The sequence below is a fragment of the Rhinolophus sinicus genome, chromosome 14, assembly GCF_057876585.1.
Source record: "Rhinolophus sinicus isolate RSI-liver-muscle chromosome 14, RSI-T2T, whole genome shotgun sequence".
In the NCBI taxonomy this organism is placed as follows: Eukaryota; Metazoa; Chordata; class Mammalia; order Chiroptera; family Rhinolophidae; genus Rhinolophus; species Rhinolophus sinicus.
The window spans coordinates 17,610,663-17,626,165 of NC_142514.1; the positions used below are offsets into that span (position 1 = coordinate 17,610,663).

The following is a 15,503-nucleotide window of genomic DNA, read 5'->3' on the forward strand; positions in this document are numbered from 1 at the left end:
CCCCGCCCCGCCCCGTCCCCCCGCCCCGCCCCGTCCCCCCGCCCCGCCCCGCCTCGCCCCGCCCCGCCTCGCCCCGCCCCCATCCCGCCTCGCCCCCGCCCCCGTCCCGCCCCGCCCGCTGCTCGCTGGTCCGCTGCCCGGTGTCCTGGCCACCGGGAGCCGCCGCCAAGCCGCCGCGATGGGCCGGGCCCGGCCGGGCGAGCGCGGGCCCCCCAGCCCCGGCCCCGCCGCGCCGCCCGCGCCCCCGCCACACCGCGCCCGCGCCCTGGCGCTGCTCGGGGCCCTGCTCGCGGCTGCCGCGGCCGCTGCCGCCGCCCAGGCCTATGCCCGCCACACGGAGGCCCAGGCTGCCGCGCGGCAGGTCCGGCCGGCGGGCGCGGGGGGCCAGAGACTTGGGGGGGTCCAGGCGGGTGCGGCGGGACTCGCCGAGGGTCTGGTCCCTGGGATGGGGTGGCGGCGGGGGAGGGCAGGCCGTGTGTGCCTGCCTGGGAGGGGCACGGTTCCCGGGGCTGGGGAGGGACTGAAAGGGCAGCCCGAGGGGCCTGTTGGGCCGGGAGGGCAGCATGGCAGGGAGGAGAAACTGAGGTCCCAGAGGTCGGGCAGACTTGGAAGGACTGATGGGGGGGGCGGTGAAAGGACTAGCCGTGTGAGGCACTGGCACGAACACTCTGCAGGATAGTCCCCAAGACTAAGTGACTCGGACGGTGGACTGCAACAACAGAGTGAAGCTGGGACCAGACAGTCTGGAGGGGCCTGCGAGCACTGCGACAGCATGGAGGGAGACAGGAGGGACAGGGCTCAAATAAGGGGACATGGGGATGGGGCCACATCAGAAGGGACTGGGAAGACGCAACAGATTGGGGGGGGACTTAGAAAGTGGACAGTGGATGAAGGCATGGAGTGAAGAAGGGGGTCGGGTTCTGGGGCGGTGAGAGGTGACATTTGGGCAGATGGGCTGCGGGGTGTGGAGAGAACTCAGGGAGATGGTGTCCAGTGGGTGCTCAGCACAGCCCCTTCCTCCCCAGCAGGAGTCAGCGCTAAAGGCCCTGGGGACAGAAGGCCTCTTTCTCTTCTCTTCCCTGGACACTGACCGGGATATGTACATCAGCCCCGAGGAGTTCAGGCCCATCGCTGAGAAGTTGACAGGTACCAGAAGAGGCCGGGGACTGGGGAGGAGGGAGCCCAGGCACTGCCCACAGCTTCTTGGCCACTGTATCTGCTCTGCCCAGGAGCGCCGCCTGGGGTAGAAGGAAGATTGTGGGTTCTGGCAGCCCTGGGGTCCTCCTTGCCCTGACTCCTTCTAGCTGCTGGTTTGAGCAAGCTGCACACACACACACACACACACACCTGTTCTTTTCACATGTGAATCATACTAGTTAACATTCCGTGACCACGTCCTCAGGGCCAGATGTCACTTTAAGCACTTCATGTGAGTTAGCTCTGTAATCTTCACAATGGCCTATGACACGGACAGTCGTTCTTCTCATGTTTATAGTTTGGGAGACGGAGGCACAGGAAGGCTCAGCGACCTGCCCAAGCTAGAAAGGTGCAGAGCCGGGATAAGAACTGGGGCCACCTGGCTCCAGGTCCCACTCCAGCTCACAGGTTTGAGGATTAGAGAGAATGTCTGCAAAGGGGCCCATAGGCAGTAGATAGTCAATAGACAGGAGCGATTCCAATTATTACTGAACATTAAACTCTGCTGTCAGATTCCTATCCCATTCCTGCTCTCCGTTTTTGCCTACCTGTAATCAGTGTTTTCTCTCTCTCTCTCTCTCTCTCTCTCTCTCTCTCTCTCTCTCTCTCTCTCTCTCTTCCTTACAATGCTGGGCCATACAATGCTGGCCATTATTATTAATAATTATCTGTGACAGCAGTAAAATAATTGAATAAGCAAGCAGACTAATAACCCTGCACATTCCTACTGCTCCCTTCCTCAGGTTTCCAGATTGCCCATTTTTTTGCAAAGATTTGTTGCATTGACTTACAAATGCAGACGTAACAGTGATTCTTCAGAACAGGGATGTGCATCAGGAGCCACTGGGGAGCGCTAATGAAAAGGGCTGATTCTAGCCCCTTAAGATTCTGACTCAGTGGGTCTGAGGTGCGCTCTGGGATTTGTGGTTTAAAATGGCATCCTGGGTAATTCTGATGATCCTGAGTAAGAACTGCTTCAAATGCACCCTTCAGTCTGTCAATCATTCTGTCCACGAATGTCAAGCCTAGTCTCTGTACCATTAACCTGCTCTGGGAGAGCAGATGTGATAATTCCCACGCCTGCTTTGTCCCGTTACCAGTGTGCTGGGGCCCCACCCTCCTACTAGTCACCCGTTTTGAAATAGGCTTCGTTTCTCCCTTAAACTTTCATCACGACTCCCTCCACACTTGAAAGATTACAGATTTGGTAGATCTCTGAGCAGGAAGAGATCTGAGGAATCAAGACCAGCCACTGCCAGCCCAGCCCCCCTTCTACAGACAGGGAAATGGAGCCACCCAGAATATCAGAGAGAAGCGAGTCTCCTCATTCCCAAACCAGTGCTCTTCTGTGACAATAACGATGCCTGATTCTGTTTCTTGTTTCCATTCATTGCTCTGAGTCCCATGACTGAGCGCCTCGCCAAGCATTGCTTGTTTCTTCATGAGACTCCCTGATGGGGACACACATGGCAACATGGACTCCATTGCTCAGAGAGACTGAGGGATTTACCCCAAATGGTCCAGGAAATGGAGTGACCCCAACGTGGACCTGGGTGGACAATGCCTGGCCCAGTGTGTTCTCTCCCAACCCAGGAAAGTAGCTTCTCTCTTTGGTGCTGAGGATCCCAGCTGGGAGAAGCAGCTGCCTGCCCATATGCCACCTTTGGTGGGCCCAGCACCGAATTCATCTGGGACTCGGTTTGGAAGACAAAGGGAAGGACAAAGTGAGAATGGCCTTTCTGCAGCCAGCCTGGCCTGGTGGAAAGAGCCCTGGCTGGTGTCAGGAGAATTAGGTTTGAGCTCCAGCTTCCTGCCTGACACTGAAACCTCTGGTAATAGTAGCACAGCTAAAACTTATTGTGCTTACTCTGTACCAGGCCTGATGCGAACACTACAGGGATTATCTCACTTAATCATAACAAGCCACTGGCCAATCACAGTTGGTGAGAAATGGGCTGGCATTGGAACTCAGACCATTTGGTTCCTGAGCTTTTGAGGAAACTGAGATCTTCACTCCCCCAGAAGAGGGTTGGGGCTAATTGTGGCTTTGGAGTAAAACAGGCTTGGGTTGGAATTCTGACTCCCCCACTACCTAGCTGTGTGACCTTCGGGAAGTAACTTCACCTCCCTGAGTCTCTACTTTCTCATTTGTAAAATGGAGTTGGTAGTAATGTTGTATCTGCCTCACTTTGCAACTAAAGGGCTACTTTGCAACTAAAATGTGATACGTATTGGTTGTTACTTTGGCAATTGTAACTGTTACCCTCAATTGTAACTGTTACCAGCTGGTGGCTCCCTTAGTCACCAGCTAGTTTAGTCACCAGCAGGCCCCCACCTCCACTTATCTGTCTTATAGGGGCAACTCCTACGGCCAGCTACGAGGAGGAGGAGCTGCCCCCTGACCCCAGCGAGGAGACACTCACCATAGAAGCCCGATTCCAGCCACTGCTCCCAGAGTCCATGACCAAGAGCAAAGATGGGTTCCTGGGGGTAAGTTGTATGGGGGTGGAAGGGGGCCCCCACAGGTGGGTCACAGACAAGAGGATCGTCTGTGTGCACTTGCCACCTGAGAATGGGTCTGTGTTCATCTTTCCTTCTTTCCTTCCCTCCTTTCTCAGCTGCCCCCTTTGCACCCAATGTGCCAGGCCTTAGGGGTCGATGCCATCCCTGCTGCCCAGCCACACAGTCTGGTGGGGAGGCAGGAAGGATAAGCACGAGCCTCTAACCCAGATGGGGGATCTGGGATGGCTTCCTGGAGAAGTGACTTCTGTCAGGAAGAGAAGGGCGTGGCCAGGTAGGAAGGCTCTGGTTGGAGGAAAGACAGGCGCACCAGACTGTGGAGGCAGCCGCCTCACTCTTAATCATTACTTTCTGCAGGTCAGTCTTTCCGCCATCCAGGCGGAGTTTGTTGAGGCCCAGGCTTGTGTCCCCCACATTTGTGTATCCCCAGGTCCCTAGCACAATGCCCAGCACCTGACAGGTGCTCTGTTGAACTCCGATGAACATGCCCTGAGGTTCTGCCCTTGACGGGGCCGTGGAGTGGGGAGGGCACCTGACAAATGCTATGCTGACCGGCCCCTCCCCGACCGAGGTCTTGTGGACAAGGTCTCTGGCCTGTCATGGAACCCAGGCATCCCCAGATGCCTGCCTCTCCCACCCTCTCTCCTGCTCTCTCCACTCGGCTTTCTCTATTCCAAGCACGCCAGACATCCAGGCTTTCTTCTGTGAGCCTTCTCTATGCTTTTCCCTTGGGCAGGAACAACGTTCTCCCCGTGCCCAGCCCACACCCACTCAGCTTTTACATCTCAGCTGAAATGTCACTTCAACCTGAAGGCAGAAAGTGCCAGACCGGTCAACCGAGGGCAGGGAAAGGGTGTGGCGGGACCCAGGGTATGTGGGACACGTGCAGCGGCATCCCGGTCTGTGGGGCTGGAAGAGAAGTTGCCAGACCTCGAAGGGCCTCTGTTGTCTGACCGTGGCCTTCATTCTACAGCAGCAAAATACCATAGCAGATGTTGAAATAGGAGAGTTCCCGCATCAAATCTATGCTTTCCAGGCTGGCAGCTGGAGCAAAATGGGAGGCAGGAAGGCCAGTTCCTGGGAGGCAGTGGTGATGGTGGAAGGACAGCCTGGAGGGTGCGGGGAAAGGAGCAAAGGCAGGGCGTGGCTGCTAACGGAAAGTGTGTGTTTGTGGGGGGTGCGAGTGGTGGTGGGAGTTGGTCTGGAGGGTGATGAGGTTTATGGTGGCAGTTTGGTCCATGGGGACCAGAGGAAGGAAGCAGGTCTATGGGGAGGAAATGAGGTCAGATTGGACATGTTGAAGTTGAGGTGCCTGGGGGATGTCTGGGCAAGAGTTCACTAAGTGGTTCGAAGCACAGGTTTGACCTTCCATGGAAAGCTCTGGGTGGGGATGGGTTTGGTGGTGATGAGCCTGGAGTGGGGGTTGGATCTGTCTGAGCAGATGAGTCCCCTGCAGAGCAGTGAGAACGTGCACTGACTGGGCAGATGGGTCAGGAGCAGCACCCCAGCCTGGCCACCCTAGCAGAGTCCTACAGAGCCCAGCCCCCCTTTGCAGACAGCTCCCCTGCAGGGGCTCCCCAAGCCCATGAGCTGGACCCAGCAGGGGGGCAGGCAGGCTCTGCCTGGCCCTGCACAGCCAGCCCTGCTTTGAGGACCTGCCAGTTCAAACCCCTCGGTGGGAGCTCCCTGCACCTCTCTCCTCCCACCTCTACTTCCCGCTGAGCCTGGGCCCCCCCCACCATGGAGGTGGGGGAGGGAGAGGGCACCTGCTGCTGTCAAAGATGAGGGCAGCTCCGCGGGGGCTGAGCACTCCTGAGGGGTGCCAGGCACTCACTGTCCTGGTGGCTGATGCCTCAGCAGGACTCCTGCCTGTAGCCCAGAAGGGCAGGGAGAGCTACCGAAGGTAGAGCTTCCACCAGGGGCCCCGCATGCTCCAGACAGGTGTGCAGGCGGGCCTGCAGTCTCTGACCCACACTCTCTTCTGCCCAGCAGCGTATCAGACAGAAGTGAGGCGGGTTCCTGATGGGGAAATGGCTCAGGGCAGGCTGTTTGCCCAGGTGCCCGGCTAACGTGGCACAGGGTAGTTTCTGTAGGGAAGGGCATTCCTCTTGTCTGAGGTCTCATCCTGCTCTTAACCTTGGAGATTTGACCCAAAAGGTAAGTTACTACCTCCCTCCTCAGACTTAGCTCCAAACCCAAACTCTGACCTTGTCAGGAGGAGTTAGTCTCCTCAAGGAGGAGACCTGGAGAAGGGATCAGGGAGCAGAAAGCAAGGCAGATTGAGGGGGTGAGGAAGGCCCCCTCTGCCCCCTGTTCTAGTCCTGGGTGGCCTTCCAGCGAGCTGCTCTGGCCTGGGCTGGGCCTAACTGGCCTGCAGGGGCACTGCTTCTCAGACAGGGGGCCAAGGAGGGTGAGATGAGCCTCGGCTCTGGCAGGACAGTGCCAGACCTGTGGCCACCACCAGGGTAGGAGCCTTCCCTGAGTCCCTCTGCTCCCTCAGCTTGTGGGCTGGCTCGGCTCGAGGGAGACCTCCATCCATGCATGGGACAGGGGACCCCAAAGTCATGCTTCTCTTGGCCCAGAGCTTTGGCTCTCCCCTGCTCCAGGTCTCCCGCATGGCCCTGTCCGGCCTCCGCAACTGGACGACTGCAGCGTTGCCACGTGCTGTGTTTGCCGCCCGCCACTTCCGGCCCTTCCTTCCACCTCGGGGCCAAGTGGAGCTGGGCGAGCCCTGGTGGATCATCCCCAGTGAGCTGAGCGTCTTCACCGGCTATTTGTCCAACAACCGCTTCTACCCACCAGCGCCCAAGGGCAAGGAGGTGAGGGCAGCCCAGGCCCAGCCCCTCTCATCTGACCTGGACCCCCATGCTGTCCCACTGCTCTCAGCCTCCCTCTGGACCCACCCCACCCTGGCCCTTAGGCCTGCAGCTTCACAGCGGACCCTGAGCTAGGGGATCCGGGCCCAGCAGGGTCAGACCAGCCATCCTGGGGTCCCACTGCCATCCCCCCAGGTCATCATCCACCGGCTCCTGAGCATGTTCCACCCGCGGCCCTTCGTGAAGACCCGCTTTGCCCCTCAGGGGGCGGTCGCCTGCCTGACTGCTATCAGTGACTTCTACTACACCGTGATGTTCCGGTGAGCGGCCCTCACACCCCTTCCTGCCTCCCGCCCGGGCCTGGGACTCCAGGGCACAGCACAGCTCAAGGCCCCCACTCCACCAGTTTCCAGCCTGGGTCTTGCCTAAGCAGCTGCGGCTCTCTGAGCCCCGGTTTCCTCATGTGTGCATCAGGGTGGAGGTAACTTCTTAGGAGGAAGAGAAAACACACAGAGTGTGCTTAGCACAGGGCTGGTGGCTGTGATTGTCATCCACTAGAAGAGGGGTGTAGAGCTGTGACACCAGGTTGGACACGCCCTTGAGAGGCTGTGAGAGCTCAGGAGTCGGGCAGGGCTTCTGCAGATGGGCAGCCCTTGGAGGGCCTCATGCCTTCTCCCTGCCCCACACACTGTCCTGCCCGCCTGCCTAGCCCTCTCCTCCACACACAGTCGGGCCAAGGGTTCCCAGGCATTGGGGCCGAAGTCAGAGGGCGGGCTCCAGCTCAGGGGGGCTGCTGCCAGCTGGTCTCCTTCCCCAGGATCCACGCCGAGTTCCAGCTCAGTGAGCCGCCCGACTTCCCCTTCTGGTTCTCACCCGGCCAGTTCACCGGCCACATCATCCTCTCCAAAGATGCCACCCACGTCCGCGACTTCCGGCTGTTTGTGCCCAACCACAGGTAGGATCCTTGGCTTGGAAGGACCCATCCTCTGGCTCCAGGGTCTGATGCAGATGCCCTGAGGCCCCCTCAGTCTCTGCCCCTGCTTTGCGCCCCAGACCCATCCCTCTTGGGAGAGGCCTGTACGCCCTCTTGGGCGTTGACCCTGGAGGATGCAGGTGGAGGAGGGTATTGCATCATCCGACAAGTATGTCCCAGATGCTACGTGGGCCTGGCCCCCAATGCTGTGCTTAGGACCCAGTGCAGCAGCAGCCCCTCCCTGAAGCTGGGGCCTCCCGCCCTCATCCCACTGATGGAGCCCGACAGACCCCTAACCACAGCCTGCTCATGCCACCCTAGGGGGAGGCCAGCAGGTGGGCAAGGACTTGGCTGGTTGGAGTCCAAAAAGGCTTCTCAGAAGAAGGGACATCTGCTTTCAGAAGCAGAAACCTGGGGGGTGAGGAAGGGTTAGCCAGGCAGAGGGAACAGCACGTACAAAGGCCTGGGGGCAGGCCCTCCACTGGCTGCAATTGCTACCACAGAGCCTCAGTGGGCTTCCGGGACCGTTCTATGGCAGCCACCTGCCTATCTGCGTGACCTGCTTATGGTCAGCCTCTCGTCAGGGGACCTAGAGACCCAGGCTTCAAGTCTCTTCCAGATTCATCCCTGACAGCAAGTGGCTGTTGACTGTACAGGGACAAAACCTGGGCTGGGAGCTGAGAAGCCCATAGTTAAGTCTCAGCCATGGCACCAGCAGGCTGCATGGTGGGAAAGCCCTGTGGGTAGGCCCTGGCCCTCTGTGGGGCTCTGTTTCCTCATTTGCTAGATGGGAGTCTGGCTCCTGGGCAGGAGTAAGGGGCTGGTTGGGATAACCTAGGAAGAGGAAGTTGCCCCCATAAATGAGTGGCTTCCTCTCCCTCCTTGGAGGGAGGGAGCATCCTGAGCCACAGGGAAAATGAGAAAGAAGGAGCTTTACTCCTCTGCCTCCCCTCCGCAAGCAAGCAAGCACCTGTGCTCCACAGGCTCAGCCCAGCTTACATCTGCCTCCATCCCAGGATTGGAGGTGGGGGGTCCTGGACTGGATGAAACAGGAGAGGGGCAAATGACCAGCCCCAGGACCAGGCCACAGGGACTGCTGACCCTCTCTGAGGGCATCTAGCTCCGTCTGCCCAGAGTGGTTTGTTGTCAGTCAGGCGCGCCCCCATGTGGCAGATCCACAGATGGCACCTGGTTAAGCTAGACTTCCTGCTGGACGACAGTGCCAGGTTTTCACTCCTGACCCACTCTTTGTCCTGAATGAGCTCTGCCTGAAAAGGTCAAGGGCAGACATGGATCTGAAAGCCCTTTGTGAACTGTAAAGGCTGGGCCAGTGGAAGGTGGTGTGGTCACAGTGCCTTAAGAAGAGCAGCCCAGGGAGAGGAAAGGGCCCAGGCTCTGCAGTCAGAGTCCCAGCAGTTCTGAGACCTTGGGTTCAGCTTTCCAAGCCTCAGTGTCTGAATCTGTAAAATGGGGACAGTTGTGCGATTTCAGCGAGATAATGTGGACGTGTGGTTCATGGGCCTTGCTGATGGTGGTGTTCTGTTCTGGCCGCCCGCTCGCCCATCCCCAGGTCTCTGAATGTGGACATGGAGTGGCTGTACGGGGCCAGTGAGAGCAGCAACATGGAGGTGGACATTGGCTACATACCCCAGGTGAGCGCCCAGATGGCCCCACCCACTTAGGAAGAAGGCGGGGCTCAGCTGCAAGGCTGTCACCAGGCCTCTCTGCCCAGCTGGCGAGCAGACTCAGGGAAGTCCACGATGCAAGACAGAGCTCCTGGCAGGCTGAGCCCAACTGTACCCAACACAGGATTCTGGGAAGCCCCCTGTTCCTGCACAGCATCTGCCATGGCCCTCAGACAGCTTCCCACAGTGGAACGAGCCCTGGCTGGGCCCTGGCTCTGTCCCAGACTCACTGCCCTTCCCTGGGCCTCAGTGTCCCCACCTGTGCAGTGAGTGGGGGATCTTTGAGGGTCTCTCAGGGCCCATCTCTGTGACGTCCCTCACTGATGTCATCCCTCACTGACCTCCGGCCTAGATGGAGCTGGAGGCCACCAGCCCCTCAGTACCCTCCGTGATCCTGGACGAGGATGGCAACATGATTGACAGCCGCCTGCCCTCAGGGGAGCCCCTCCAGTTTGTGTTTGAGGAGATCAAGTGGCAGCAGGAGCTGAGCTGGGAGGAGGCCGCCCGGCGCCTGGAGGTGGCCATGTACCCCTTTAAGAAGGTGAGGCTGGGCAGGAGTGAGGGCCAGGGTCAGGCTCTATGGGGCTGGGGCTGGGGCTGTGGGAACAGCAGGTGGGCACAGGGCTCTGGGCGTTGTGCAGGGCTTGCTGCTGAGGCTGCCTCCCTGCAGGGCCTAGTGGGGCCAGGGGAGCCAACCCTTTGCCATCGGAACTTGGAGGAGGCGTCCCCCATTTCAGCAACCTCCTTCACACGTGCACACACACACACACACATTACACACATGCATGTATATATACATGCTATACATACCACACACATTACTAACACATATTATACATACTACACACACTACAAACACGTGTATACACATACTATACATACTACACACACATTACAAACACATACTATACATACTACACACACTATAAACACATGTGTATACACATACTATACATACTACACACATTGCAAACGTGTGTATACACACATAATATACATACTACATACACATTACACACATGTGTGTATACACATGCTATACGTACTACATACACATTGCAAACACACGTGTATGCACACATACTGCACACACATACATGTTATACACTCATCCCCTGATGGGACCCTGGCCACAGCCAGTAGTTTCTCTCCGTCTCCGCTTGGCCCCAGGTCACCTACCTGCCATTCGCCGAGGCCTTCGCCCAAGCCAAGGCCGAGAACAAGCTGGTGCACTCGATCCTGCTGTGGGGAGCCCTGGACGACCAGTCCTGCTGAGGTGAGGGAGACCTGGCCAGTCCAAGGAGAGAATGGGGGAGATGTTTCATACTTTGTGGGGTGCAGGAGGCTCTCCTATTGGAGCCTGAGGGACTCAGGGGCGTGGGCTGAGCTCATAGGAAGCTGCTGCACACAGCAGTAGAAAGAGCCCAGCTCAGCCTTTTCAGTTTGGAAACCTTGGCCAAGTGACTTCCCCTTCCTGAGCCTCAGTTTTCTCAGTAGTGAAGGAGGAATAACATACTTGCTCCCAGAGTTTCGAAAATGGATGTGAACATGCATGTGCTCTGTAAAGTGTGACACACAAGTGAGAGAAAAAACTAGTGCTAGAGGCTGGGCAGGCATTCACTTGTTCAGGAAAGCCACCAAAGACCTACTGGGTGCAAAGTTCTTTGAGAATCAGACAGTGGGCACAAAGCTGAGTGAAACAGTGAGCCCGTCCTCATGCAGTCGATCAGCAAACATCCTGGGCGCCTCCTGTGCCGAGCCGTAGGCTAGTTGCTGGGAGCCTTGCAGAGAGGAAGTCGGAAGTGGCCGTGTCCCTGGGGCGCGCACAGTGTAATGCAGAAGGCAGACGCTGACTAAGGACGAGTGTGGCGAGTGTTACACAGGCAGAGTCCAGAGTGGCACGAGCGTGTGTAACGGGGAGTCGGGAAGGCTTCTTAGAGGAGTGACATTTAAGCTGAGACTCTGAAGAATGAGCAGGAGAAGAACAGTCTGTACAGAGGCCCTGGGGCACAGAGTTTAGTGGATTTAAGACTACCGGTCCCTGGGCCAGGTAGGGCTCCGCCCAAAACCTCAACCCTGGATGCCAGTAAGTTATTGATGTGAATTACAGCTACCATTTATTCAGCACCTACAGGCTCTTTGAATCTGTTTCACCTGGATGCACAGACCGTTCTGTAGTCCCTGAGGGTTAGTGCTGATTGAAACCCAGTAAGACACATGGGGGGTCCTCACTCTTCTGCCCTTGCCTCTCCCTGAACAGGTTCAGGGCGGACTCTCCGGGAGACCGTCCTGGAAAGTTCGCCCATCCTTGCCCTCCTCAATGAGAGCTTCATTAGCACCTGGTCCCTGGTGAAGGAGCTGGAGGACCTGCAGGTGAGTGGAGAGGGGGTGGGAACAGCCACTCGGGAGCCCCTGGGACAATGCTGGGGGCTGCGGCATCAGGAATATGCCCACTGTCCCCACAGAACAACCAGGAGAACCCTTCGCACAAGAAGCTGGCTGACCTGCACCTGGAGAAGTACAGCTTCCCCGTGGAGATGCTGATCTGCTTGCCCAATGGCACTGTGGTAGGACCGCCCACCACCTATACCCAGCCTGGGGCCAGGCACCTGGGGTCAGAGGAGGCAGCCAGCCAGGGGCCTGGGCGCGCACACCTCCTCAGGCTTCGGGTCTGACCCCACCACTTCTGTGCTGGTCTCTTAGCCAGTCTGAGCCTCAGTTATCCTGTCTATAAAATAGGAATCCTGATGCCCACTCTGCCTGCCTTGTGCAGGTGTCAGGATGCTCCCACGGGAAGGGGGACCCAACAGCACTTTGGGGACCAGGCAGCAGTGGGCACAGTGTAGCAGCAGAGTGGACAGGAAATGGCCTGGAAGGGAAGGCTCACCTTGGACCATTGTGGCCAGCCCTGGGATAGAAGGAGGGAGTGGCCAGGCCTTGTGACAGGCAGAGAGAAACTGGGGACTCACCAAGCCGAGCCAAGCTTCAAAATCCTACCTCGCCCTAAGGGCCCCTTACAAGCATGCGCACACGTCCTCTCATTGGATTCTCACAGCAGCTTTGGGAGCTAGTTGATCACAAATGCCCACTTTACAGACAAGGAAACTGAGGCTCAAGAAGTCCAAGACTTGACAAAAGTTGCACAAGTGAGCAGTATAGCTGGCTTTGAACCAGGCCTGCCTGTGAGCCTCAGCATCTCCTGCTCGCCTGACACACGGCAGTATGGAGTTCAGGGGTCACGGGAGCAGAGGAGAAGAGGGGTCATGGGGGTGGGGGTGAGCGAAAGATGGTATTGAAAGGCGTTAGGTTTTCGCCCGTGGGCAGATGAGGTGTAGAAGCTCTGTGGTCAGAGGGCCCTGGGTGAGCAGAGGCAGGAACCGGGTCAGGGTCCGACGGTGCTTAGAGCTGCCCTGCCTGTCTGCCACCCCCCTCAAAGTGAGGACAATCGAGGCCTGAGAGTGGCCGCTTCTCCAAAGGGAGCCTGAGAGGACAGGGAGCGGAGGGGCCGTGGGCCTGGGTGGGCCCGCTCTCCTCACCCAGCGCCTCTCCCAGGTCCACCACATCAACGCCAACTATTTCTTGGACATCACGTCCATGAAGCCCGAGGACGTCGAGAACAATGTCTTCAGCTTCTCATCTACCTTTGAAGACCCGTCCACGGCCACCTACATGCAGTTCCTGAAGGAGGGCCTTCGGCGCGGCCTGCCCTTGCTCCAGCCCTAGTGTGCCTGCCTCCCAGGCCTGGGGCTGCTGGAAAGTAAGGCCCCCAGCGCTGATGCACAGGCCCCTGGGCCCCAGAGCCAGAGTGGCCCTCGTACATTTCAAACGTCAGGCACTCCCACCCCTTCCGCTCCCAGGCTGCCTGTGAGGTCGGGGGTCAACTAAGGGTGGCCCTCCTAGCTTTGCCTCTGTTTTGGGGTTTTGCGGGTTGACAAGGGGGTGCCTGGGCTGACTGGATGGGTAAGTCTCTAGCTCCAGCTGCCATCATCAGCCCAGCTCTGGAAGCTGTTTGGGACACCCCCAAAAAACAAAGCCTGGGGTGATTTCCCTGGACATCACCCTCTCAGGCACATAGTCCAGGCCCTTGTGGGGTGAAGAATAGGGAAGAGCGGGTGCTAGGAAAACAGGGCCACGCCTTTCTCCTTACTTTCACCCCCCTCCCAAAAGGAACATCAAGAGGGCCTGGCATGGATCAGGGGGAAGAGAGAGCCAGAGAAGTACTCTTGTTTTCCTGGAGCCTTCCTGCTGGCCACAGCCTTGACTGCCCTCCTGTGCCTGGGGTCCCCAGTGGGATCAGTCTCAGCTGAGACCGCCGTGTGGAGGCTCTGGCAGAACCCTCCTGCAGAAGGGGAGTCATGCTGTACCCCACACCTCGGCTCCCCAGACCCATCTATCCAACCTAATGACAGGACGCCAGAACCTGTTTGGGACTGGCTGGAGGCCAGATGTCTGGGAAGGGTTAGTGTGAAATAGGCTTCTGCCCTAGCAAGGGGCTCCACTGAAGGGTCCTGAGGCCCAGGCCCCAGGTACCCCAACTGCCTGTCCCAGCACAGCGTCACAGTAGGACTGCTGGATCCAGAGCCCGTGTCGCCTCCTGCCCCTGAGACCGCAGCTCCACAGATGTGTAGCCCTGCTAATGAACACAGCCTCCCCAGAGCCAGCACTGTCCAGCTGTCAGGGAGGCCAGACCAGCTTGTCCACCACTGGGTGGCCATTGGCCCTCCTTGGCCACTCTTAGGGCTTTGGTCCACGTCCCACGCCACTGACTACAGCCATTCTCTTTTTTATACATGCAGAAAAGTGTTTTCTATGTGAACTTTCTCACAGTTTGTAGGTATTTTTGATAACCCTAGCACTGAGGAGAAGGAAGGGACAATAGTTTCCCCCAGCAGCTGCCCCATGATGGCTGGATCTGAAATCCTAGATGGATCCAGCTTGATGTCTTTGCAGGTGTACCTATGGGAAGAAATATCCCTCTCTTCCTACTCTTCTAGCTTTTTAAAAACAGTCAGTGTACCCCAACTCTGTCCTTGTCCTCCACTCAGGCCCACAAGGGGCCCCAGGGCTTTCATTAAGGTCTTGGAGCCAAGCCTGCTCCTCTGCTCCTGCCACACAGGGGCTCACTCTTAAACCTGGGAGAGGAAGGAAGGCAGGCATTTCCTCAGACACACTCCCTGGCCTCCCATCTATTGAGTTCCCCTGCCTGCCATTGGAGTATCCACACTGAGCCTTCTCTATCTGAGGCACTTTGTTAAGATTACATGTATTTTTTCATTGAATCCTCACAACAAAACTGTGAGGCAGATATTAACTTCCCATTTTACAGATAAAGAAACTGAGTCTCAGGGAAATGAAGTGACTTGCCCAAGGTAACTCAATGGTAGAGTTGAGATTCAGCCAGAGTTGATTGTGGAGTATTTTTGTTTTACATTGCACCCCTCACTTCTCTCCCCTGCCTGTTTTCACTGAGGTGAAAAAGAAAGATTTCCAAACCTAAATGTCTCATTCCCCTCTGATCTCCAGACCTAATGAGGCAGGAGCCAGCAAGCTCCGCCAAGTTCTGTATGTCCTGGGAGGCAGTGTTTTCATGCCCTTTACAAGGAGGAAAGGTCCCTAAGTCCATCTCAGTGCTTGCGGGCATGGGTGGCAGAAAGGCACTGATTGCTTGGGCTTTCTGCATCCTTATCAGCTGCCTCTGACCTCCAAGCACTGGTGGGGGAGGGCCTCCAACTGCTTTGTCACCCCTCTGCCACTTCCCTCACCTGTCCCCAATATGTCCTATAATAAAATTGGAGAGACTAGGATGGTTCTAAGTGCCTTTCCTTTGATGGGAATGTTGTTCAACTGTCCTTGATCTGACTCCTGTGGGATTGGCTTGCCAGATGGGCAAGGGGATGAAGCTGGAATGCCTTTGGGGACTATCTTTTCTGTCACCAGAGGGCTTGAGTGACTTCCTTAAAATAAGTTTGTGATAGACCCAGTAGTAGAACTTACTATTTTTAGAATCTGATGCTCTGTGTTATAAAGATTTTGAAGTTAAACCCATTATCTTAGAAGCAGAACCCAGACAGGCATTGAGTAATTTTTTCAGGGAGTGCATGTCAGGAAAAACCTGTGAAAGGAGTGAAGCAGAATGGGCAAAGGAGAAATGCTGAGCAGGTAGGGAGTCTCAACGCCGAGCCTTGGCCTGGTCACAGGCGAAGGGCTCTGGAGCATAAACCACACTGCAGAGTCGAACCAGCCTTTTGTAACCAGTATCAGTATTCTTTGACTTGGGAGTGGAGTAACTTCCCAAGATAGGGCCTCCATTCT

The 15,503-nt window shown here is 57.1% G+C and overlaps 1 protein-coding gene across 2 annotated transcripts; it reads left to right on the plus strand.

Moving 5' to 3' along the window:
- Nucleotides 1-108: 108 nt before the first annotated feature.
- SELENON (selenoprotein N) lies at nucleotides 109-14,992 on the plus strand. 2 transcript variants are annotated; one of them, XM_088790568.1, is made up of 13 exons: nucleotides 109-361; nucleotides 1,029-1,146; nucleotides 3,554-3,687; nucleotides 6,324-6,536; nucleotides 6,729-6,853; nucleotides 7,351-7,488; nucleotides 9,077-9,158; nucleotides 9,544-9,732; nucleotides 10,362-10,467; nucleotides 11,452-11,564; nucleotides 11,657-11,758; nucleotides 12,744-12,948; nucleotides 13,359-13,496. In XM_088790568.1, exons 1-12 carry the CDS (start codon nucleotides 179-181, stop codon nucleotides 12,912-12,914), a joined length of 1,674 nt encoding a protein of 557 aa, XP_088646694.1. In that variant the 5' UTR covers nucleotides 109-178; the 3' UTR covers nucleotides 12,915-12,948; nucleotides 13,359-13,496. The 2 variants fall into 2 exon arrangements, with proteins under 2 accessions (XP_088646694.1, XP_088646693.1); XM_088790567.1 differs by having other exon boundaries at nucleotides 12,744-14,992.
- The last annotated feature ends 511 nt before the right edge of the window (nucleotides 14,993-15,503 follow it).